This window comes from Tenrec ecaudatus, chromosome 10 (genome assembly GCF_050624435.1).
Source record: "Tenrec ecaudatus isolate mTenEca1 chromosome 10, mTenEca1.hap1, whole genome shotgun sequence".
In the NCBI taxonomy this organism is placed as follows: Eukaryota; Metazoa; Chordata; class Mammalia; order Afrosoricida; family Tenrecidae; genus Tenrec; species Tenrec ecaudatus.
The window spans coordinates 93999461-94026571 of record NC_134539.1 but is presented as its reverse complement, the minus strand read 5'-3'; the positions used below and the strand labels follow the sequence as shown (position 1 = coordinate 94026571).

General features: G+C 46.2%; 1 protein-coding gene across 4 annotated transcripts in view; it reads right to left on the bottom strand.

Moving 5' to 3' along the window:
• Positions 1-19402: 19402 nt before the first annotated feature.
• CCSER2 (coiled-coil serine rich protein 2) overlaps positions 19403-27111 on the bottom strand; it is a 201865-nt gene continuing 194156 nt past the window's right edge. For 2 of the 4 annotated variants that reach the window (XM_075560995.1, XM_075560997.1), the window contains exon 7: positions 19403-24293. In XM_075560995.1, the coding sequence (XP_075417110.1) occupies positions 23475-24293 (819 nt within the window). In that variant the 3' untranslated portion in view covers positions 19403-23474. The remainder of the gene's footprint in view (positions 24294-27111) is intronic. The other 2 variants (XM_075560993.1, XM_075560994.1) reach the window with 2 other exon arrangements.

Genomic DNA, 27111 nt, shown 5'->3' with positions numbered 1-27111 from the left:
TGATTTGTGGCAGACAGGGGACTGGTTTTGCCACTACTGCAATGCATCTGCTCACGCAGCCATCTCAGTGTGCCAGTTTTTAGCCAAAAAAAACAACATGCCTCTCTTGCCCCGTGCACCTTACTCACCTGACTTCGCCTCGTGCTCCGTGCAACGTCTTTTGTCTCCTCGAACGCAGCGGGACACGGAAGGACCGTGCTGTGGTGGCACAGAAGCAGTGAAGAACACGTGAGGGAGGGGCTGGCAGCTGTCCGACGAGTCTGAAACACGTTTCCAAGAATGGAATCACAGGGTCGAAACATGCATTCAGTGTAATGGAGAGTATTTTAAAGGAAATAGGTTGTATTGTAAAAAAAAATTAAATATGTAGCTTTGAAAAAAAATTCTGTGTTCTGTGGGGTACACTCATATATATATGATGGGATATGTGTGTGTATGTGTATGTATATATATGCATGTTTGTGTGTGCATATATGTGCATACACATATATGGTGGGGTATGTGCATCTATATGCGTGGATATATACACGTGTATATGTGTATGTATATGTGTGTACATGCGCATGTGTGGTGGGGTATCTGCACACACATACATATATATTTGGTAGAGGCTATTAACACATACATAAATATGCGTATGTTCCTGGGGAGAAAGCCTATCTGTGCTGTCAAAGGAACTGAGTCACCGGGTATGCCCAGAGAGTAGAGTGCCCAGCTTCATCCCATAGGGCGCCCCTTCCAGGAGTGGCTTCCGCATGGGGTAAGGGACCCCCCAGTCAGATGATGGGGCTGGGAAAGAGGAGCAGCCGCAGAGCCACGGAGGCAGAATGACAGGGAGGTGTGCCCGGCTGCGTGTGTGGGCCCTGGAGACCAGGCCAGGCCGTGCCTGTGTTGCTGTGTAGGCAGTGCTGAGGGACGCCCCTGCACCTCTGTGGGAGCATAAAGGGCCTGTGGGGTAAAGGGCTCCTCCTGATGTGGCCAAAGCCTGGGCTGGTGGAAGAGGGGGACCTGAGGCAACACTTATGTGTCCTCTGAAGTCCCAGTTCTCTCCCTGCACAGGGATAGAGAGATAGAGAGAAGAGATACAGGCTCTGAGGACCAGCTCAGGGAACTCCAGGGCCAACAGAAGAGGGCAATCAAGGCAAGGGACGCTTGAGGTCAACAAGAGCAGCAAAACTAATTGCTAGTGCATTGCTTCTGGCTCCCAGAAGATATGCTCGGACGGACCCTTTGGGTTTTGAGACTTTGACTCTTTACAGGCTAAGACAGCCTGACCTCTTTCTCCTGAGCAAACTGGTAGGCTCAACCCGCTGACCTTGCGGTTAACAGCTCAGTGCACAGTCGATGATGCCTCCCTCCGTGGGCCCAGACAAGAATTGACATCTTGAGAGCCTGGCCCCACACCAAGAGCTTTTGCCTTAGGGGACAGGCACAACCACCGGTCACCACCACTTCACACCGCTCGCTCAAGGACAGCACTAGGAGCCTTGTGACCCAGTTAAATCTCAGCTCACTCGCTCCAGCCATGTGACTAGGACCAGGATTTTGTCCACGGCAGACCGACCACAATTTCCTGCTTGGAAAAGGAGTCCATTACACCTGTCTGTGGACTTGGTCTCTGAGAGAGCAGCACCAGCGCCTTCTCTTGGGGGTTCCATATTGAAGTTGGGTGAAGTCCTCTCTCCTTCCAAGACCCTGGCCTGTGGGAGGGGTTACCAGATGACGACCCCCTCCCTCTGCCATGCTGACTGCCTTCATGGACATAGCATGATGGTCCCTGGATCCCACACCGCCAGGCTGGGCCTGTGGAGAACCAAGAGATTTGCTGCTTAGTTGAAACTCAGCTGCCCTAGGAGGTGGGGGTCTGGGGAAACCTTGCACCCTGGGGTGGGAGTACCCTAGCAGGGGACCCGGCACAGAACAGGGGCAGGGTCCTATAGGCCAGCCGTTCACCCTCTGAGCTAAGCGAGGCTCATGTTCTTCGTTGACCAGAGGTTTTGGCTAGACACAAGCCACTGTCTTGCCCTCAGCTTGGACACACTGGGCAGGGAGCCTTAGGCCCCTGTGTTTTCTTTCCTCGGTGGCAATGGGGTGCACTTGATGCCATCCTTAGACATCCCCTCTGCCTTCCCCAGCCCCTCACCTGAGAGCACGGAGGAAGAGCTCTCTGACAGCTTCAGCACACCTCCAGACCCCTCAGGCTGAGCGGCCACTGGGAGCCCTGGGGTTCAGGAGTCAAATTCGTCCACTCAGCTCCTCCCCGTGGCAAAGGGAGCCAGGTAATGAGGCTGGCCAGTGCAGCGCCTCCTCCTGAGGGTCTGGACTCGGACTGATCCACAAACACTGGGGAATACACCCACCCACACTTAGAAACACACACAAATGCACACAAATACACAAATCTACCTGAAGGCACCCCAAACGGCATGCATACACACTCAGAAACGCACACACTCAAAAGCACACATTCATCCCCACACAAAGCAGCACCCACTGCGCGCCCTGAGGACACCAACACGCGCTTGCACACACAGAGAAACACACACAGAAACACACTCCGAACTCAGGTCCAACTGCCCACCCACAGAATCCTCAGTCTTTCCGGCTCCAAGCCTCCACACCGGACCGCCGACGGCGTCCTGCTGCACCCATGTGTTCCCAGAGGAGGAAGGCCTGTAGAAGAACATCTTCCAGCGGGACTCGGGCTCCTGCCTCTGAACGGCCGGGCTGCTCTGCCCTGGACCCAGGGCTGCAGGCACTGAGATGGCGGCTTTTCAACACCGCCAGAGACCTGAAGGGCTTCCAGAGCTGAGAGATGGGGGCTCTGTACCGATCTGTGCAGAGTGAAACTCTTTCGAGCTTCAGAAGCCAGAGCACATGGGTGCTGTTGACTGGTCAGTGGGGGAGGAGGGGTGAGGCTGGTGGTGTTGGTGGCAGTGGTGGTGGCGGTGGTGGTTGGAGCGCACCTTGGGGGTCCAGTGGAAGGGCAATTTCTCTGGGGAAGCCTATCTTGGCCTCTCCATCAAGAAGAAATCCTCTTCTCTCACACACGTACATTCGAACACACGCTCACTCTCACGCAATCACACACATACTCTTGTCCCTGGCTGGCTAGGCTTTTTGGTGTAGCGTCCTTCACCACTGAACTCACCCGTCTTTCTTGTCGCCTTTTGCTGAAGGCAGAGCTGTGTGCCCTCCCCCCACCCCCTGGTCTATCTCCAGCACAACACAATGTAGACATTGATGCATACCAGTTGAGTAAATGAACCTTCCCTTAAAAAAGACGTAGCCAGGAAGTCGCCATACTATTTACTGCCCTTTGAGACTTGCCCACACACACCTGCTCGACGCTGCCCAGTCAAGCACAGCGAGAAAGCCTGGCCTTTCTCCTTGGGAGCAGCTGGTGATTTTGAACTGCTGACCTCCGACTTTAGCAGCCCAGGATATAACTTCCTATGCTACCAGTGGTCCTTGAGACTCCCGGGCCTTACTAATAGGGGCTTAGAGCCCTGGGTCCGCTGATCCTTGATCTGCACCTAAAGGGCTTAGCCCAGGAGCAATGGGATTGCATAGACCGGGCTGCTGGGCCCCATTAGAAGCGGCAGAAGGGACTTACCCTGGGGGGTGGAGGGGGGAGGCAGGGAGGGGCTGGGCCCTGAGGCTCTTGGAACTCTGGGCATGTGGATGTACACGTGACTTGAAGGGTCCGCCCCTTATGGCTGCTGCCAATGGCACCGGCCCTGCTGTGCCCCCTGCCGTCTGGGTGGCAGCTGAAGGCCAGCAGTGATCCCGGCCCCGGGCTCAGTTTTCTCCCCTGGCCAGGCAAGCCCGCATCAAGGAGTCCGGCCGAAGGAAGGCCTTAGCAATTGCCCCTGTCTGTGAGCCAGCCGGAGGCCGACACTTGTCACCTGGTTTGCACGCAGGAGAAAAACGGGCTCTTCTACTCGCACCAAGAGTTGCCGTCTCCGAACCCCACGAGGGCAGTTCTACCTGGCCCTGCAGGGTTGCTTGGAGTCCAAAGGGACTCCCATGTGAGTGCTCAGGGCAGGATCCAGGCTGCTGCACGGTGCCTCGGGTTGCAACTTCTCTTTCTCAAAGGCTGGCGCAGAGACAGTTCGTAAGGTGGCAGAGATACTGACTGCGGGCACCAGTCCACCCTGGACCTCCCCAGGACCCGACCCCGGGACGTCCCCGGCTGATCCCGGGACCTCCCCGACTGATGCCGAAACCCGTTCTCAGAAATCAAGCTAGGGGAACGTGACTTCAGGGAGGTCACAAACAGCTCTCGCCTCTTGGTTCCCCACCTTCCTCTCTCCCCGGGACCCCAATCCCCTGGGCTGTGGGCAGCACAGGTCCCACTGCGGGCAGGGTACCTGCGCCAACGCTGGGGCCGGGTGCCCCCGCGTGGCCATGTCTGGTACCGCAGGTCCTGGGAAAAAAGCAGGAGAAAGATGGGTGCGGTGAAGGTACCACCTGGGGACCGCGGACAGGGGACAGAGGAAGCTCTGCACCTTGGAGGGCCCTGGACAGGACGAGATCCCCGTGACGCCCACAGACGAGCATTCGCCAGCGGGGAGGCTGTTGCGCCCTCAACCTGCTCCTGCATTAGGAAGTCCCCCACTTGGGGGCTCACTAAGTGGTGTGAAGCCCATGAACTTGGTTCCCCAGAGGTAGGTACAAGGCCCCTCAAAGGCTGTCCTCAGGACTGGAGGCAATGCAAGGGCAGGGGCGCTCTGAAGCTGTGCATGTCACAGGCTGGCCTTGGGCTTAGAGCTCTGGCGCCTCTCACTCCCCACCTTTGCCTTATCTGGCAAGGCAAATGGCATTTAAAGGGAAGTTACTGGGTGGGGGACCACCGCACAATCCACCGAGAAGCTGGGTGGGCCCCAGCCCTGGCCAATCTTACCCGTGGATGTGTGGCCTTTAGATGCCCTGAGAACAAACTGGCCACCAGAAGTGCCTCTGGCCAACTCACCAACACGTTTTGGCAGTCCCCTCTGGACGCACAGGAGAGCTTGACGCCATCTTTCAAATTTGGCCAGAGATGCGGAAAGTGTGGTTGGAGGTACACCAGGCTCTCGAATGGGGTATCGCTTCATTTAGTCATTCAATGCACAGCGTGTGCTGAGCTGGGGCCTGCTGACCTTCGCCTGATGTGATTATGGAGGTTGCTATTGCTTTAACTGGTGCAGCCAAGGATGGAAGATAAAACTTCTGGGAAATTGACTCTTAATATTATCACCCACCGTGTAGAAAAAAAATGAACTTGGAGTAATTATGAGCTTGGTGCTGTGACTAGGGCTTGGGGGTTCCTGTGTGGTTGAGAATGTGCATCTGTGTGGGCTTGAAGATTGCATCATTGACAATAACCCTCTGATCTAATATCCTGGCCTCTAACCTTATCAAATTCCAAACGGAGATTTGCAAGAATGATTTAATCTGCCCTTAGAGCCTAGAAGCCAAGCCTTGACCGAGATGGATACCCCATGAACAGACTGAGAAATCTGTTCTTAGAAACTGGAGAGTCCCTTTCAAAGAGAGCCCACTGTCAGGCCCAAGGCACTGCTTGCTGATTCAGAACCCCAAGTATAGGACATGCTTCCCCTCTCCTCCTTTCCACAGCACCCCACCAAGCGCCCCACCTAGGTGTCCCTGGGTACTGACTACCAGAGTGGAGCATTTTAGTCAAACTAACCCACTCTCAGCTAGTTTTTAAAGGTCCTGGTGCCATAGTGAGTTGGCACTGGGCTGCTAACCGTAAGGTCAGCAGTTTAAAACCACTAGCCACTCCACGGGAGAAAGAGGACACTTTCTACTCCCACAGAGTTAGTCTTGGAAACCCACAGAAGCAGTTCTCTGTCCTGTGGGGTCACGAATAGGAATCGACTCGCTGACAGTGACTTTTTTACTTTTAACCTCGTGTTTGACTCCTTGTATTGTCACTCCCCCCCCCCCCACCTCGCTGCCATTACGTCAATTCTGACTCATAGCAACCATGTAAAGACGAGCAGAATGGTCTCTGTGGGTCTCCGAAACCATAGATCTTTATGGGAGTGGAAAGCCTCCCCTTTCCCCACCAGAGAATCTGGTGGTGTCGAACTGCTGGCTTTGCAGTTAGCAACTACCCCTACAGGCACCCGCAATTCATGCATTCAGTTGCTAACTAAAGGGGTGGAGCTTCTAGTCTACCCATAGGCACCTCAGAAGAAGAGATTTGCAATCTACTTCCAGAAAACCAGTCATTGACAACAGTGCGCCGCACAATTCGACACCAGTACTCGTGGCTCACCATGCATCTGGGCAAGCACAAAGACAACTAACTGGTCTCACTGGTGCTGCAGTGCAGTGAATATGGGCTGCTAACCACAGGGTGGTGGTTCAAACCCACCAGCTGTAACGCGGGAGACAGACAAGACAGTCTGTTCCTGGTCAAGATGGACAGTCTTGGGAACTGCTGAGCAGTTCTCTTCTGTCCTCCAGAGTTACCAGGAGTTCAAATAGATTCGATGGCCTTGGCTTTGGCGTTCATTTTAACCCAGCTGTGAAGGGGTCCTCTTGGAAAGCCAACCTGGAGGACAAGGAGCAGGCTCCTCCCCTTGGCAGCACAGTAGGTTCTGGGTGCCCCTGAGCAGCCCACCTGTTCTTTGTTAAGGAGCCAGACAGGGAGGACATGCTCTGGACCCACACTGCCAGATGGAACCACAAAGCTGCCTACAGATGCATCTTTTATTCTTTCAGAGGCCATGTTTTAAATGGTAGAAAGAAGTAGTGACATGAATTTGAACGATACACCTGTGTAGTCCGGCATGAAACCATTTCTTTGAGAACGCAAGCAACACAAACATCACTGGCGAGGGATTTCACCTTTTAACACCGGAATCTGGTGTGTTTTTACACGTCCTCTGCGGTTGCTGTCGAGTGGCCTCTGACCTGATGCATCCCAGAATGATGCTTAAATCCCGCGCCATCTCCATGGTCACTGAGCCCCAGTTGTCTGTTGTGACATTGCACCTCATTGGCCTGCGTCCCGTGGGCCCTCTATTTTACCAAGCACAGTGAACTCCGGGGACAGGTCTAGCTGACATTTCATTGACTTGTGGCCCGCACAAGGCCGGAGTGGGTCTAGTACCCTGCGCTGGAGCCAAAGGCACGACTGTACCCCTTACTTGCTATCCCAGGACACCAGGTCCTTCAAACCCTAACGGGGTCCAAACTGCTATAAATATGGGGACACGGGAGACGGGGCTTGCTGGGGTCCAGGGACACGTTCACTGGAGGAGTAGCCACCCGAGAAAAAGAGGAGGCTGATTCTGGGCTCCTATCTTACCAGAGATCTGTTTCACGGGACCTTATGTTAGCTTTTCTGAACAAGTGCTTGGATGTCTATGTAGACGGCAGCTACACGCTTCAGTGCCATTTTCACTGAGTTCAAATAAAGTCAGAGGCCAGAAGAATGCTTGAGCTGAAGGGCCCGCCCTTCAGGGAGCAGCACAATGGAACATGTAACTTCCTCTCTTTGCCTTGGCAACTAGGACACTTAGAGCCGACTCGACATTCTTTTAGACACCACATTTCCAAAAGTAAAAACAAAAAATACATAAACAAAGGTTGGTGGAGTTGGGGATTTGAACCCCATGGGGTGAAACTACCGGAAGGTTTAACACTAAAAGAACTCTCTCTGAAATACAACTTTTATAGTCCACTAAAACTCTATTATTTTTTATAAAAATGTTCCTATAACAACACAAGATTTTAAAGTGCAGCTTACATATTATCAATATGCCTACAAGGCTAAGACTATTCATTAAAAAAAAATAAATCCTGTTATCGGGGGCTCTTACAAAAATCTATACTTCAATTGCATCGAGCTTATGTGTACATATGTTGCCATCATCCTTTTCAAAACATTTTATTTCTGCTTGAGCCCTTAGCATCAGCTCCTCATTTTCCCTCCCTTCCTCACCCTCCTACTCTCGTGGACCCCTGATAAATTATAATTATTTTCATATCTTACACCATCTGCTGTCTCTCTTCCCCCACGTTTCTGTTGTTCATACTCCTGGACGTGGGGAAGGGGTGTATGTTGATTATTAAAGTTGGTTCCTCATTTCTCCCCCTTCACTCACGGTATTGCTAATCCTATTACTGTTCCTGAGGGGTTTATCTGTCCTGGATTCCATGTGCCAAGAGCTCTTATCTGTACCCATGTACATGCTCCAGTCTAGCTGGGTTTGTAAGGTAGAACTGTGTGGGCGGGGTGAGGAGGAAGCATGACAGAACCAGAGCAATGCTGTGTGTCCTGTCAGTGATTTGCTGCACACTAGCTGTCTTCGTTCTTTCTTTGGGACCCTGCTGTGAGGAAATGTCCAACTGTCTAAAGCTGGGCTTTGGGTCTCCACTCTGACCCCCCTCATTGCATTGGTACATTTGTTTGTTTGGGGTCTTCTGATGCCTGACGCCGTTGACAACTCGTGATCACACAGGCTGGTCTGTTTCTTCCATATAGGTTTTGCTGCTTCCCTGCTAGATGGCTGCTTGTTTAAGTCTTTAAGACCCCAAACATTGTATCTTGTAATAGCCATGCACCATCAGCTTCCTTCACATTTGCTTATGCACCCATTTTCACTTCGGCGATCCTATCGTGTCGGGAAGGTGAGCATCATGAAATGCTAGGTTATTGGAGTAAAGTGTTCTTGCATGGAGGGAGTACTTGAGTAGCGACCCAATGCCAGTCTGCTAACGTAATACTTAATATTTAAATACATGTATATAGGCTTATATCTCTATCATAATATATTAAGATATTTACATGTGTGTCTGCTTATATTTATACCTCTATAAACGTCTTTTGCCTCCTAGTTCTTTCCTCTATTTATTTTTACTTTCCTCTGTCCCACTATCATGATCAACCTTCTTTTGACTCTCAGTAATTTCTCTTGGCTACACTTCACTTGATCAAACTCCATCAGGCATTCTACGGCCTCACCCTTGATTTTAGATCTCTTATTTTCCCTTGCCCCTAGGTCTGCTGGTTCCCCTCCCGCTTTCTCCCCCTTCCTCCTTCCCATGTCCCTCCTGAGCTGTCGGCCCCATTGTTTTCTTGGTTATCCTGCCTGCCCTATGTTGATAGACATGAGAAACAGAAAAAGAGGAAAGGGGGGAAAGAGAGAGAGAGAGAGAGCGAGAGCCTATAAATAGTTCCAGGTCTGCCTGCTGACCCTTCTGAATGTTTTCCAATCACATCTGGTGAAGTGTCATGCCCAGCCCACCAATTTCTAGGTCTACTTTCAGCATTCCTCTGGATTTCATTGCTTTGCTCCCCTTGTTGCTCTGGTGTGTGTGTGTGTGTGTGTGTGTGTAGTGGGGAAGGGACTGCAGGATGTCAGACCAACTTAGGACACTTCCCACACCGTGTCTCCAGTGTTGTCCCTTGTAGCCCTGTGGGTCAGTGAAGGGACGTCGTGTCTCCTAGTGGGGCCGGCCCCTGTCCTCTCTGTGCATTGGCTGCTCTGAGCAGGAACGTCCTGGAGGCTTGGTGGGTCAGCAGTTCTCTCTCCGTGTCTCTGTCTCTCCCTCTCAGTTGGCTCCCGTGTGGTCTGGGCAGACCCGCCACTCTCCCAGAGCTGTATCTTCAGGGCTGGCCTCTAGAGTGCATTCTTCTGGGAAGCGGATGGAAGTAGTTGAGATTGGGGCCACGCCACACACCTTTCTGTTAGTTTGCTGCTTCAGGCTGGTATGTTGCCCTCTAAGCTCGGCGCCCAAGGTAGAAGTCTGGTCCCTTTCTCACTTTCCTGTGGAGATCGGAACAATATCCTCCTCATGTGTGGGTTAGTGCCCCATTTCCCCATTATCCAAGTCCTTAATTTACTTTGGGACCTTTGAATGAATTGGTGGCATAGTGGCTTATGAGCTGCTAACCCCAAGGTCAGTAGTTCTCAACCACCAGTTTCTCTTGAGAAGAAAGATCAGGCTTTCTGCTCCATTCCATTACCAGTGAGTTTTGGTTTTGGGTAACAAAGTGTCCAAATGTTACCACGAGGTGGCAGCATTGTATAATAGAAAACAAAAGCGATTTCAGCCCCATCAAAGTCCCATTATTCACTTGGGGGTGGGGGGGGTCAGTGGGAGCTGGGGCAGGGGGACTCTCTAGTCCATTACAACTCACGTGTTACAGACTAGCACTGTGTTCCACAGGGGTTTCTTGACTTCAATTCCCAGGCCTTCCTTCACGGCCCGGCAGTGTAGATTGGAAGTGTCAACCTTTAGATTCATCATCAAATGCAAACAATTTGCTTTACCGAAGGGACCTTAAATATGGAGCCATTTTGATAAGGGAAGGGCTGTGAAAACTCACGGAGATGACATGTAATTCGAGAAATGGTCACAGGGTGATGCGTCAGTGGATGGACTCCTAGCTGGACAACTTGGGCTTAACTTCTGCTGTGCCACTGAATAGCTGTGAGATACCAGGCAGGTTACGGCCCTCAGAGCCTCAGCTCCATCTGTACATTGGAGCTCGGAGTGTCTGCTTCATAGGGTTGTTGCGAGGAGCTAAATGGGGCATGTCAAGTGCTTCATCACCCAGTCGTCAGTTGGTCATCCTACGGTGACTTGTACATCCCAGTCATGCTGGAAGCTCCACCACAGGGTCCCCCAGCACGGACCGCTTTCCATTTCATTTCCAGACAAAGACAGACTAGGGAGAAACACCTGGCGATCTTCTCCAGAAATCAGCCAACGAAAATCCTTTGGATCACAAGAGAACACTGCCTTGCTTGCTTTCAGCATATCATCTGGAGGGGTCCATCACTAGAGGGGACATCGAGTTTGGTGATGTAGAAGGCCAGCAGGGGGAGGGGACATCTCCACTGAGACATCAGTGCGAGCAAATCTACCAGCGACTGTGAGGACCTCCCAGGACCAGTCGGAATTTGGTCTCTTGGGCATGAAAATGCCACGTGTCACTGAGACATGTTGTCAGGGCCACGTCTGACCTCCAACCAGTCCCTGCAGAAGGGACTCCAAGTCTCCCCTGACTGATGATGCTTCCTTTGAGGCGGAGGTCAGATGTCCTTCCAAGCTCCAACTCCTTGACCAGCCATCCTCCCAAGGCGCTCCATGTCTCAGCTGGGTTTGCTAAGTCATTGCAATGGCCACACGGACTCACAGGCAATTCTGAGTTTTAGGTCCACTGGGGAAGCTAACAGAATACAAAATGTGAGGGACAGAATAGAATACAAAGCAGTAGGATACAAAATGTCCTTTTGTCCTCTTCTCAGGCATGTTTCTCTCTGGGTTCTTGGCCTCTCATCCACATGGTCCCTTAGCCTTTGCCTTCCTTTCTCCTTCGCCAGAAGGAACGCGTGCTGCTCCTCAGCTCTGTCTCAGGGTCGCAACGAGGCTCCTCTGCTCTGTCTTATGATCTTGGTGCACCAGCTCTGTGGCCTCTGCCGCTCAAGGTAGGGATGTAGCACATGCCTCCCTGGTTTCTGTTCTCTCTTGATAGTTATGGGATTCTCTCACCTTGCTTCTGAGATAACTCACTCACATACCCAGCCGAATGGTAAAAGTCACCAGTCACTGGCTTATACCCCTTATTCCCATGAGCGGGAGCTCGGTGGGTCCTTTGGTTCAAGTTGCAAAGCTATGGCTAATAGAGCCATATCAAGTCCTTTCACGTCACCATAGTCTTAGTTGACCAACGGCAGCTATTTCTCTCTACCTACTTGTCCCCCTTAGCTGTCTATTGTCTATCACCAGCAAGAGGAAGTCCAGAGGCATTGTGTAACATTCACGTTTTGTTTTGTTAAACAAAATAGTCAAGATGGGAAGTTATTTTTTCTCAGCAGATCCTGCATCTGGTCTAAAACCCTCACCCTCCATATATACTGGGGGCAGCGATGGCTCTGTGGTACAATTCTCACCTTCACACGGGCGGCCTGGAGCAGGACCAAGCTAAATTTCCCTCTGTTGTGGCTGGGGTCCCCATGAACCAGGATCAAACTGATGGCAGCTGACATCAATCCTATGTCACCATCTAACGAAAAGATCAGAGGGAAGCTGACACATCATCTTGCTTGGAGGAAGGGGATTGAAAATGAGGAGTGTCGGTCCTCCTTCCTGCCTTCAGGGAGCACAGCTTTAAGAGCAGCTCCGCACTCCCACCTTACCCAGCCCCAAGCTCGCACCTCCAGAGTGGCCCAGGCCCATTCTCTTATCTGCACTCCAGGCTCTTCCTGCCTCTTCATCCAGCAGGAAGCTGGCTACGGAACACACACTGTGCATACACCTTTTCTCTACTATTCTCCGTGTGTCCCATCTGCTCTTCAGGTGCACAGAGGCGTCAGGAAGAAATGGTAACACGTGGGGCTTCTGGAGAATGGAGAAAATAATCATCCTTGGTTGAATAATTGCACGCAGAGTGAGAGGCTATTGGTAAAATTTGGCAATTTTACAGCATCTAATAGAAAATGAAATATGAATGGCAAGAGGAAAACAGCTGCCACGGGAAGAATCTTCTCTGTGCAAACTAAGTGAATGCATATTTGGATTTTAGCAAGGTCTCAAGCTCAAGGATTCCTTTCCCTTCTTTGCAACACTCAGATTTGCCCCTGGCCTTAGGAGACGAAGCTCTGACGAGACTTGGTGGTGCTGAGCACTGTCCCTCTTACCTAGGACCAGAGTGGAAAAGTTCGTGTACGGAAACCACACATAAACGGTGCCGCTGAAAGCTGGAATCTCCCTCCTTGGTCAAAGCAAGCATTGGGTGCACGGTTCGTCAGCATCTCTAAGGCTCGGAGAGGAAACAGCAGGGTACACGCTGAACAAACCAAAGGAGCTTTCAAGTCTGTACCTAAAGGATGGCGGGAAAAGCTTGGGATGCATGCCTGCTCTGGCGACCAGCCTTACTAAGGGATAGTTTTAGAATGTTCACAACCGCCTGATTCACACCTGCTTGCCAGGGACACACTTAAAGGTAGGTCCTACGCCATGGCATAAGGTCCTAATGCAGGGAACGCAGGTAGGCCAGACCGGCTATGTGCGTGCGTGGTGGCACCCTCACCTGGGAGGGTGCACTTGGAGCTGGTGCTGGCCAGAAAACACTGCATCAAGGAGGGTGTGTGCGTTACAGCCATCCCTGTAGGTTAAGCTTGCGTGTCATGAAAGCAGGTCATTCATTCCAGTGTTGGAAAAATAAATGTTTCCAGTGAGGGCAGACTTATCTATCGTGTGTGCTATGTTGCCCAGTCTTAACCCTAATGGGGAAGGGACTGGGGGAGACAGTGAAACAGATGTGATGTCTTTATTTGCAACTGTGAGCTAATGAGACAATTTTTAAGAATTTAAAGAAAATTTAAAAGAATTTAAATTCCCAGTTCTATCCTTTCTATTGTGAGTTCGGTGAAGGTTTATAAAGCAGGTCATCAGCGAGACATTTGAATTTGTCCAACCTCCCATTATTTTGCCCTATTCCCCTCATTCCCCTTGCCCCCACCTCTTCTCCCCCCCCCCTTCTTCCTGGATACTGTTTTACACCTCACCTAAATGACACCTATCCTGGTGGCAGAGGGAGGTTACCGGCTGGGCTGCTAATACAAGGTCAGTAGTTCAAACTCACCAGGCCCTCTCTGGAGAAAAGATGCTTCTTGTTCCCATGGAAATGGACAGCCTCAAAGGGGACAAGATGCTTCTTGCTCCCATGGAAATGGACAGCCTCAAATGGAAGCCCAAAGGGGCAGTTCTCCCATGTCACACGGGGTCTCTGTGCGTCAGAATGGACTCGATAGCCGTGTCTGTGTGCCTTCCTCCTCTCGCCTTTCTTTTCCCACCCCTGGGGACCACCAAAGTTGGTTTCCTCTAGGGTGAAAACATTGTCTCGATTGATTTGAATTAACAGTGGTCTTATGCAATATTTGTTCTTTTAATTTCACTTGGCATAATTAATCTTTTTTAAAATTATGAGCTTTATAGTTCTGGATTTTATGTTGGGGTCTTTATCTTGAGCTCATTGTTGTTTATGAAGTGAAGAATGGGTCTTGTTTCATAATATCACAGTTGTCAGGTCAAGCAGACCTGCCACTAGCTATGTCATTGGATAAATGATTTAATAATTTCTGATAAATCATCCATTGACAGACGGGTGTGGACAGAGACCACTTCCTAGCTCATCATCGATGTCGCTCAGTGGCCAGAGTTACGATGGTCCACCTGTTGCTTCTCTGGAAAAAGTGTGGATGCACAGTGCAGGTAACCCTGGGGCGGGGTGGGGGGCAGTGCAGACAGATTGCAATGGGTAGGCCAAGAAGGACCGCTCTAATGGGGACTGCTTGGCTTTCCTGGGTCAGCTCTCATGAACACTGAGAGGCTGTGATGGGTCCTGGCTGATTCTGTTAAGCATTGCTGGCTTGGATGGGTCCTGGTTGATGTGTTGACAAGAGTGAGCACTGGAGAGGCTGGAGAAGAGGGCGGTGCTGCCTGTGGAGTCCACAAGCCCTGATGGTTTTCTCCTTTGTCTTTTGTCTCTCCTTTGAAAATCTCCCCTTCAAGAATGTGTCGATGGTGCCTGGCTAGCAAAAGAGATACCATCTGGGGTCTTAAAGGCTTGAAGATAAACAAGCAGCCATCTAGCTCAGAAGCAACAAAGTCCACATGGAGGACGCACACCAGCCTGTGTGACCATGAGGTGTCGAAGGGATCAGGTATTAGGCATCAAAGAACAAAAAATCATATAATTGTAAATGAGGGTGAGTGCAGAGTGGAGGCCCAAAGCCTATTTGTAGGCAACTGGACACCCTTTTACAGAAGGGTTGTAGGGATAAGACAAGCCAACGATGATACAACATTCCTCTGGTTGTTAAATGCCTCCTCCCCCCACTATCATGACACAAATTTGGCTAGACCATAGGATGTACGCTGGTACAGATAGGAACTAGAAACACAGGGAATCCAGAAAAGATGATCCCTTCAGGACCAGTGGTGAGAATGGCAAACCAGGAGGGTGAAGATGGGGTAGAAAGGGGAAACCGATCACAGGGATCTACATATAACCTCCTCCCTGGGGGATGGACAACAGAAAAGTGGGTAAAGGGAGACACCAGACAGTATAAGATATGGCAAATAATAATTTATAAATTTTCAAGGGTTCATGAGGGAGAATGAGCTGATACTAAGGGCTCAAGTTGAGAGCAAATGTTTTAAAAATGATAATGGCAACAAATGTACAAATATGCTTGACACAATGGATGGATGTATGGATTGTGATAAGAATTGTATGAGCCCCCCAAATGGGCAGGTCATTGAGAGCATGAAACATTTGTGTGTTTTGGTGTGTTCTATGTGAGTCACAGGACGCCGGCACTTAGAGTGGCCATTGTGCAGAGAGCTGTCTGCACTGTGACTCACACGCACCATTCCTCATCCGGTAGACAAGGCTCCTAGAAAAACTGCATATCCTCCATTGCAACGGCTGCCTTCCTATGCAGCTGTGAGCGAATCAGGACGTTCTAAAGAATTGAAAACTCCCAAATTCTCTCCCAATTTCTGTCCCCTCTTCAGCTTCTCTGGCTGGGGGAGGAACGGGCATTTTAAAGCACCTGGTCACTCGTAAGGGTGTAGGCCCCTCCTGACTTTTCACAGATGGCCAGAGTGTTTCCGGTTGCAGGTGGGGCAGCCTGGGAGAGGCAGACCAACCTAAGTCAATGTGGTGAGGGTCACCACCTGGGCAACTCTCAAGTACTCGGTGAACACGTGATGTTGTGGCAGACTAGCAAAAGAAACTCCATTTTTTGTTAGCTGCTAAGTGACTTACCCATTCCTCCCTCCCATCTCAGAAAGGTGACTGCTAGTTGACCTGCTGTTCTCCCTCCTCTTCTGAGAAAGTCTCTGCTGGTGATTAATTTTAGAATGTACTCCCATGTTCCCAGGCTCAGGACACTAAAATTAGTTTAGACTATTCTTCAATGTATCATTTGTTTTGATTTTTTTTCAATACTGTTCCCTTGGATGTTGTCATCTGAATGGTGGTTAATCTTGTCATGACAACCAGGATGTTACCATCAATTTTTGTCTGTTTCCAGGGTGGTTAATTTTTTTAAATTTAATTTTAAAATTTTTTAATCATTTTATTGGGGGCTCAGTTACAATCAATTTTGGTATCGTTTCTTTTATGATAGTCTTGTTACGGTAAGCAGGATGTTATAATCAATGTGGGTAAAATTTCTTTTATGATAAGGAATGTACCTTGTAACACATGCTTACTCTTCTTGATGTTACAATTAATCCATTAATTTTGCTGTTTCTGTTCACGCTTCCTTGAACCCTAGACAGGTGACAAATGCTTTTTTGGCCTTAAAGGTGGACTGTGAACTTAAAGTTCACTCAGGGATGCTATGAAGGGAAACTTCGTCTTTGGTTTCCCAGTAGCCCAGCTAACGCTTCTAAATTGCAAGACATTATAGTGGCTTTCATCTACTTGAAGCCGCAACAATGTCACTGCCATCTTTCTTGCTAGGCCCGGTTCACCAACTTGGAGACCTAAAAAGAGCCAGGTCTTCCCAAACAGGGCCACACAGGAGCAGCAGAGGGGCTCCGTGGCCATCCCTGCCCATACCCAAGGATTCTCAGCAGGCACACGGCCTGGCTGCCTGGTTCCACGATACCCAGGGTCTGGCCGGAGGCAGTGTGGCCACTGCAGCTGCCTCGTCCTACGCTTACCCATGCTCTTTTGTTCAGCTGGCCTCCAGGGACACAGTGAAGACCGGAGAGCTGGACCAGTTCTACGGGAGATCAGGCTGGGCCAGAGGCCGGTCCTGAGCAATGTCTGGTTCACACTGAGGCTTCCTAGGATCTTGCTATGCATCTCCCTCGACTTGGTTGCTCATTCCAACCCTGTGTCAGCTGGGCTCAGGGAAGGAAGGCTAGGTTCCCCTTAGGTGCAAACATCACCACCACCTGGCTTGAAACCTCCCTAGGGATAGTGAGGACAGCCCTGAGCTAGAAACCTCTAAGGACCAGGTGGCAAATGACCCCGCTGAGCACAGGCCTTTGATCCAGTGTTCAAAGTAGGGTCCTCGAAGTGAGTGTTGTGAGGGAAAGGCTATGTCGCCAGGCATTTTACATGATGTCCCCCAAATAGAAATTTTACAGGAACTTTTTCTCATTAAAAAAAAGGTTACCTCGTGCTGCTTTTCAAAGAAAAGTAGAAAACATACAAACTCAAAAACCAAACTCGGTGCTATTGAGTCAATGCCGACTCATAGCGACCCTATAGGACAGGTTCGAACTATCCCTGTGAGTTTCTGAGACTATGTGAGGAGAAAAGTCTTTCTCCCAGCGTGGCTGGTGGTTTCGAATTGTGGGTCTTTTAGGTCACACCCCAATGTGTTACCACTACATCACCAGAGCTCTGAAAATATTTAAGATAAAGGACAAGAGCAACAACAAAAGTCTTACTCCACAGTCCTTGCTGGCCTGCTCTTCCACGCGAGTGTCAACAAGCACAGGCCACTAGGAGCCCAGCGCCCGTGCAGTTCAACTTTGCTTTGCCCCATCACAGGTGTTTTGGGTAAACAGTCTTCAAACACAGGGGACTGACTATAGGATATTCTGCCATAGGGAGGTGATAATCTAGCCATTCTCCCACTGCTAGGCATTTCAGCAATGGCTAATGTTCTGCTCTTTGGGATAGCTCTTGCTCATTCAAGTGCAATAAATGTATAGTCATTATATTTTGCGTCTTTGACTACTAGGAAAAAATCCAATAGCAGCTCAGGAGATTTGCATGTCATCCTTGGCTAAACTTTTCAATTTTAGTATATGCACTGCCCAAGCAAGTACGAAGTTCAATAATGTTTCACTTATGACTGGCACTTTGTACTTCACGGTTGTCCATCCAGTCTGTGTGACACTGTACTACTCACCAATGATTACAGAATAACCCCGAGTCTCTCTGGCTTGTGCCTTGCATACTTGAGTTCTCTGGCATGAAGCCCTTCCTTGAGGCCCAGCCATCATCTTTTGGAATGAGAGCAGTTGGGCCAGGGGGAGGGTTCCCAGAGCTACCCGGCTTCACTAAGCTGTCCAGGTCTGCCCCCACCCCTTGGCTGAGCGCACCCCTTGAGCCTGGTCTCACTCCAGATCTCTGTGTCTGAGGCAACACCAGCAGCCAGGCATTTGAAGAAGCATTCATCAAATTTGTCTCTCAATTATAATTAAGTCTGAACCACAGCATAAGCGACCACTTGCATTAGTTAATCACAAATCCTATTATAACTTTTTCAATTCACTTTAGTTTGTATTTCAAAAACATGAAGTTTCGATTATAAATTGTCATGAAATTTTCTGTAATTCCTGTCATTGGAACTTGTAGTGTGATTGTAAGGGGGAAAAGGTATTGGGTCAATAGTTTATTTAACGATGCCCTACGCTACAACCACTGTCTGAATGGCTTCACTCGTAAGTGGACACAGAAGCAAAAAGTCACCCGTGGGCTGAGTCAGGTTCCACCCACCTCTACACACCCAGCAGCTAGCACAGCACCCAGCACAGACACCCCAACATTAAGAGAACCCAACCTAAGGAAGGAGGTGAGAATTATTTAGCTCCTATTCACTTGGGGGTTTTTGGTGTTGGTGATGTTTGTGTGTGTGTGTGTATGTGGGGGGGGGGTGGTAATAAACGATTTTCAACATGAAAAATGTGGAATAATATGAATAAGAAATACTGAAAAGATTACCCAGTAGAACAAAGTACTTGCTAATTCCTCAGATGGTCTAACAAGGTAAGACATCTTCAGAGGTAGTAAACGCCATTGTCGAAATGACTACTCGTGACATTTCTTTCCCTCACCATTTTCTCCCCCTGCTGCCGTATCACTGCATCAGTGTTTTAAGTTCCACATCATAACCACCCCCTCTGAGTAGTCAGTAGAATAAATAATAGACTCTCTTCCTTTTGCTCCCAATAATCGCAACGCTTCACTCAACATTCTTCCTGTTGCGTTGGGTTATTTTGTGCAATAGTCAAAAACCAATAAAATATGCATGACTGATTATCCCCTTCAAACAGCATTCGAATCCAGTTTTCAAATAAAAATGTTCATTATCCTCAATATCGCTAATAGAAAGTAGGTATCTTATTAAAATGGAAATGGAAGTACTAGAAAAAACATACAGAATCTATGAAAGCAGAACAAACTATTTCTCAATTCAATCACTGTTTCTTTGGGGTGTGACGCTCATGAGGGGCAATGTGTGAAACAAAAGAAAAAAAACTGGAAAACGAAACAAAAAGACTGAGCAATATTTCAGACTTTTGTGGGGAAAAGATAACAGATTAAAAAGTACACCATGGAAGTCAATGTTGAAAAGGACAAGATCATTTTTATAATCATGAACTTTATTTTTATTTACTATACTGACATTTTCAAGAGATTTTACATCTGGTATTTATAATTCATTTTACAGGCATATGCTAATATACAGTATTTACTAGTTTTTTTGATCAATGGAAAATAATACACCATGTATTAAAGATTGTGGTGTTTTTGTTTTAGTTAGTAATGACGGAGAAACTTAAGTTCTTAAGGTCAGTATTATTTGTTATGGCAACGTTTTACCGAGGAAAGCTTTACCCCAAGAAGATTAAAATACACACTGTCTCTTTGAGTAATGACATAGTTGGAGATTGACATCTACCATCATAACCATTTATTCAAATATGTTCTTTCAAATTTTTGCAGCAGAGCAATAAAAGGGAGATGTGGAAAGACCATTTGAAAATAGAATTCAAGCATCAGAATTAATACAAATAAATAGGCCATCATCCCCAAAGAAAAACATCAGGGATTTATATTACAGCATAATAAATTATCAAATGTGTGCATAAAGCATGCAAACATAACCACTCCAACTCATTTAGCAACACAAGAACGAATGTGCCAGATGGAGAGCAAACTGAAACTGTGCTGCAGTTTTATAGATCTTGGTCACAGGCCTGTTTGGTGAGTCCAAAGCACAGCCCCAGGCCACGAGAGACTAGGGAGCCATGACGACTGCAGGAATCTGAGTGCACCTGTGTCTACACCACCAACTATGCCACCAGAACGTCAGATCGCAGCGCAGATCACGCTTTCTTTGACACACGGAATAAGATACTTATGGGGACAATGGAATAGTCAAAGAAAACTTAAGTGCTTTAACGGGAAAAGTGACATGCTGGGGATGTACTTCTGTGGAAGGCTGTACTGATTATCTTCAAACAGCAACAATTACAGAGAAATTCATTTCAACAAATGACGCCGGACCCATTGGGAGGCATTTTGATATTTCAGGCACAACTCCAAGCAATAAAGCGCATTTAAAGTGCAAATCTGATATTCTGTTTCATATTTAATTTTTACTTGTTAAAATATTTAGTAAGGTCCTTAGTATCTATAATAAGTACAATGAACAGTAGTCAATACACCAGGGAATATTGCACAAATGACAATGAGACCCCAACAGAAAAATGCTCGAGTGTCAGTTATTAGAAAATACCTAAACAACAACATCTTTTACTTAATGCCTTAAAATCATCCCCACCTGTACTGATGAACTCCTTTGGCCAAGCTTTCTTTCTTTAAAAAACTAATGAGTTATCTTATTAATAGCCAACTACAGAATTCTGCGTTCAACTTTGTTTCACAAATGTGAGCTTTAAGCAATTATATTGGATTACAGACATACTGTTGCACTGGCATTTCGCATTCTACTATATATTATGACTATCATTTTTGATTAAATTAGAAAGTAAGATACATTACAAAACTTCATCTTCAGGAATTAAAATGTATGGACTGTAACCGTCTTCATCCAATCACAAGAACCTGTGGAGGATATGACTCGCAGAAGTCAGAAACCAGTCTGGCCAGATGAGAGGTGGCGTCCAGTTATATCCCTCACTTCCAGTCGACTGAGCATGTACTCACTAGAAGCAGAACAGAAAATTCTCGCAGTTTTTCAAGAGAACTGCAGGCGAAATCTTATGTTGTTTTGCGCAAGCATCCTATATAATTTTTTTCTCCTAAATTCATTATGCTTTATAAGTAAGTTAATGAACCTATCCTCTTTCATGATTATGGCTCAGTAGGGTTGAACTCATAAGTTGATTTATGTCTGAAAATTCATCTGAGAGGGAGAGAAAAAAGGAGGACAAAACCAGAATAAACAAAGTCCTGGAGTCAACATTTTATAAAGCAGACAGTGAAGAGATTTCACTCAGATTCAGAGGTTAAAAATAAATTAAGAGTAGAAAACGTTTATTCTAAAGATGAAGGGCGATCTGTAAATATTTCGTTAAGTCTCTAACAAATTCCAAACAAACCAAGAACCCACTAATTTCATGTGTTTATTCTTTACCTTAGAAAAATACGGACTGATAGCATCCCATTTGCAATATCAGAGACTAGTTTTTGTGTTAAAAACAAAAACAAACTCAAGTCCACCTGCAAATGGCAACTGGAGCAGCCATGCTCACAACCACCAGGAACCATGGGGCTTTGCTGACATGCCTGATCACTGTGCGCTAAGGGTGCCTGGACCCGGCGAAGAACTCACACAGGGCGACGGTGCTCTGCAGAAGTGCTGCCAAGCGAGAACAGGACTCGGTTTGAGTTGCTCCATTCAGCAAAGATGAATTCACTTGAATTGTTCATAGGTTAAGGGAGAATTGTGTCAGAATTTCAGTTAAAGCATTTCCTTTTGATACTCTTGTTAAAAAAAAGGACAGACCATTTCACCAATACACACTTTTAAATGAAATCCTTAGCAAACAAGTGACTGTCTCTTTAAACATCATTCCGCTTATCAAGACAAAAATTGGCCTTGGAAATGTTATCTGTTTGAAATACATGTATTTATTCCATTTAAAGCAGCCATAGGTGAACAATCTACAAATGGCATCATCAGGGAAGAGGAGGGAAACGGCCTGGTCTGACCTGACAAGTAGCCAGCAGCTTGATTAGCATCGTGCCCGTTGTGGTCCCTTGGAGCCCCCGCCCTGCAGCTACTTTCTGTAGCACAGCAAAATAAATAAGCATATTACCTTTGAAACACTTTTAATACCTTTTAATAGCACACAATTTATCCTTCTCAATTCTACTTCTCTTACTAAATCCTGTCTACTTTTCAAGAAATTATGATTCAAACATTTTACAACATAAAAGGGAAACCTGGAAAACTCAGGAAAAATAAAACTATGACCAATTCCAGCTTTTCTCAAGATAGTCTTTCTTACAATTTATAAATTTTCCCAAAATATTTTAACTTGTTTTGTAATACAAAATAGTTTTAAATCCCTATGTGTCCATCATACTTTTGTGCAAACACGTCAAGTCCATTATTCGTTTTCAGACATTAGCAGAAAGTCAATAAATACAAATAGTACAACGAACATTTCATTTAAAATAGATGCTGTAGAATCTTAAAACAGCTATCATGGATCCATAAGCCTATAAGGATCAAAACTGAATCACCAGCAAACTCTAGCACCAACATATTTCGGAAGCAGATATCCCCTAGGTACAGGTTTTAAGATACAGCTTATGCTTTCTTTCCACAACTTACCCAGAAGCAAATACAAACACAAATGGTGTGTGGGGTAGCTCTATGGAGATGCTAAAGTGACACTTAACTAATTCATATATAATATGAAACATTTTCAGCCTAGGAGATTTTTTCAGGTAAATGAATTGTAACACTATCTTGTTGATCCTAGCAGAGGAAAAGAAAACCTACATAGACTTCCCATTAAAAGCCTGATCTCCTTTATTCATCAGAGAGATTTTGCATAGACCTTTGAATTATACAAAATACTGGTCAGACATCTTCCATCATCGGCAACATGTTAGGTAAAATAGGAACCTTATTCACAGGAGTGGCAAGTGAAAACAAAGTTTCTAATAACCACAATTAAGACAGACCCTACAAACAACCAAAGCAACTCTGTAGAACAGAGTAGAACTGTCCAAGAGGGTGTCGGAGGCTGATGTCTTATAGACGCACACTTCTGAGGAGTGGCTAGCGAGCATGAACCACTGGCCTTGTGGTTCACAAACAGGGTGTTTTAACCACTGTGCCACCAGGCTGACCTTAAAAGGACTAAATTAGCAAAGCATATTTCTTGCCTGATAGTTTAGTACTACACATCTTATGATATGTAGAGGGGGATAACATGATTAGAGCCATAACAGGCTGCTTAGATGGGTAAGCAAACATATGCGTTTACCTGAGAAACGTATATTCAAATGGTATGTACTTCAACCTGGACATAAAATATATGAGCCAAACTAGAACATTCCCCACTTTAATATGCTTTAATATTTAAGATTTGCAGGCTTTCAATGGAAGCTCCATCGTGGTAGCAAAATGCATAAAAAGATATTACAGGACAGATGAGTTTGTTTTACAAAAGCAAAGTGGCAGGAGATGGCTATGTATTTAATGTATCTTTGGTTTCGGAAGACGAGAACATCGATTGGTGGTCAAACAATCCCCAGAATGAAAACTACCATTCACAGTCTGCACGATTTCTTTTCTTCGTGTTAATGGCCTTGGGATGCTTGTCTTGGACTGGACATTTGGAGGCTCCAGTCGGGGGCTGCTTATTTGTTTTTGTTTGAAAGAGCTGGAAGGGGGTCGGAGTTTAGACACTTTCAAATTAGGATTATTTGTAAGATTTGTCTGACTAGATGTTGGCTGAAGTTTTGATGAATTACAGGGTGTGATTATGGGTGATTTCTTACAAGTCTCAGCCTTACTTAGGGAAGATTCGGAGACTGGAGGCGATACCAAAGAATTCAAGCTGGGTGGCTTTGGAATTTGCAAGGCCTTGGGCTCTGATGCACGACCCACTGGTGAAGACTGATTTCTTACAACTCTCTTAGCCTGGTCTGCTGTGCTTGACTGAGAAGGTGTTTGCAGAGAAGTGGGTATGCACTGTGTGTCACTAATGTTACTATTTGCCAGACGATAAGGCTCTGGAGCATTTGCGGTTATGTTCAAGTTTGCTTCAGAAGATACACTATTCTCCATGTTCTTAGTCAGCTGTGGACTGGGCGACAAAGGCAGGTCAACCAGACCACACTTGCTTTCTTGTTGCAAGCCATGTGTGAAGCTTTTGTCCAGATGTGCAACTCTCTGATGTGTGCCCCGGGGAGTGCATTCACTGTGGGCCTCGGTACGCTGTGGCTTTACTAGTCTTCCCTGGGCGTGGTCTGTGGATCTGGGAAGGCTGTTGGAAGGCTGTAGTACTTGAGGCTGTGAAAATTAAAAACAATGTTAGCAATAGCATATTTTAGAAATAACACACATTAATTAATGCAAGGTCCAACTGTGCTGTTTTTGTATATATTATGATTTAATACAGGAAAAAGTATTTTAATGTGAGAAATGAATTTCAGTATTCCAGTGAATTCATGAAATACAAACATAAAAAGGCAAGAAACACTAAACAAGAACCAAAATTAAACAAGGAAATGAAAACCTTAAAGTACAGTTTTTGGGTAGAAAGCAGTATCCTGCCTTAAATGATTGAGTATTTAAAAATCACATATATAACAAAGCTTGACAGAATAATTCCCATAGCACTTTTGGTTTAAGTTCCATAAAGCATTCAGACTATAGCAAAAAGAACAGTAACCTTTTAAATGCCCCCCCCTTTATTAAAAGATCATCCTATTGGGGGATCTTACACCTCTTTATTACAATTCACACATCAATCATATCAGACATATTTATACATATGTTGCCATCATTCTTCTCTAGACACTTACTTTCCATTGAGCCCTTGACATCAGCTCCTCTTTTTTTCCCTCCCCCTGACCCTCGTGATCCCTTGATAGATTATAATTTATTATTTTCTTATCTCATACCGACTGCTGTCTCCCTTCCCCCTTGGTTTCTGTTGTTCTTCCCCCTGGAGGGGTGGTGTAGCTATGTATGTGTGCAGAATTTAAAAGAAAATGTCTACCATGTTAACACACTTAAGGAAGTTCTTCACAGTGTCAAACGTACATACACAAGAGTTAGAATAAATATTATATTTTCAATTGAAGTAAAACTCTAATTATTTAAATAAAAATATGTCAATGAGGTGTTTTCAAAATTTGTTTGTCCTGTTTCACTGTCAAACAAGGGCCCAACTACGGTTCTGTTACGCTGACATACAGTAAATAGGCAGATTTACCCTACTCAAGAATGAACATTTATTTCCCCCAACCACACCAAACTCAATGTCATTGAATTGATGATGCTGACTTCCAGCAACTCTGCTTATCTAATAAATGAAAAATCAACAGCTTTTTGAATTATGGCTAAGAGGAAAAAAATGGAAATAACTTCAAACTTGAACTCAAAGGCCTCACAACAAAAGCGCTGAGGATTGTCGACTGAGTGCTGAGACCACATGTCCACTTTTCTAGTACCCAGTGTATGGTTATGCCCTGTGTGGACTAGAGACAACATGCCTTATTTTGGGGTCTTTGGTGAAAGATGATATATTCTAAGGTTCTCTGTCAATGGCTCAAATCATTAAATAAATATAGGGCAGGGCCTACTGGGCTTTAAAAGTTCATGAGCAAATTCCGTTATCTTTTAGATTCTTTTCCCACAAACTTTTGGAAGATTTTATATGTATACACACACACACACACACACACACACACACACACACACATCCTCTAACAATCTACACATGATCTCTAACTTCACTCTTAGATAAGGCAGACCTATTTATATTGCATCAATTGTACTTTTTCATTTCTTTCATTTCTTTGACCAGCCCTGGACACTTCTGGCGGGGTTAGTGATCAGAAACTAATTTATGTTGGCACTAGAGAAGACAGAAAACAAAGCAAAGCTCTCTGACTGATGGAGTGATGGTTGGCCAGAGGGCATAGGATAGACTTGCTACCTAAAAGACAAAAATCAAGACAATGTACTCAGTATTAACGCTATAGAAGTATATTAAAGTGTTATTGGCTGTATGTTTAACATAAAGAAGCCAACTTAGTAATAACCTCAAGCTAACTGCCTCAGGCTTTAAGCTTAATTGGATAGTTTCACAATAAATTAACACAGAGAACAAACTGTCCCAAGACTAAAGACAAAAGGTCACCCATCATACAGTTAATTGGGTAGACTCTTTGTGAGGTCCCTGGGGGAAAAGTGACCATGCCAAAATGGTCACAAATCTCAGCAAGTTTAGCAACAACAAAGCTTAAGACCTTATTCAATAAACCAAAAACTACTTAAGTAGAGAGAGCAGAGGCTAGAAGGGAGAAAGGGGCAGCACCACATGGCTGACTGCATGGGAATTTATTTTCCTCTTTCACCTTAAACACAAAAACACATTGTGGTCTCCAGTTAGAATTCTTAGAGCAACTTAAGAACTTTCAAAATGTTAGCAATAATTTAAGCAATGACTATTGCCATTAAGAAAGAAAAAAAATGACAAACGTGCTGTCGGTTCAAAATTGATAAGAAAAGTGTGATTTTCAAATTAAGACAAAGTAATAAACTGATCAGGGCAGCCAAATGTGTAAAGGTGGGGGACTGTGAACTACAGCTGATTGATCTGCATTGTTCCTATGAATACTACCTGTCAGCAAAAGAAGAGTGAATGCCCAAAGACTGGAGCCCACCAGAGGTGCCTTCAAAGAAATGCCGAGTGGCCTGAAAAATTAACCATCACAAACTCAGAGGGTCTTGCTTGGTTTGTGGGGATAGGTAACCAAGAGTTTCGTAATCAACTTGACAGCAACTACTTTACATGCTAAAAACAATATAGATTTTTTTTTAGCTTGCTATAATTTCCCTATTCTTCCCAAAAGGTTTATTATTATTTATGTGAAAAATCTACTCTGGAAAATGAGTGCTAAAAAAGATCACTTTGAAGATAGAAACATGACCATAATTTGATGATCAAGGGCAATGTGTTACTGTTTCGTAGAAGATGATGTGCATGTGATACCCCAACTGCTGGAAACGGCAAGCTACAAAGCAGGTATGTTCTTTGTCTGACAGCTTGCTGCTTGCAGCTCAATCTCCTTTCATTCAAACTCCTCAACTGCTTAAA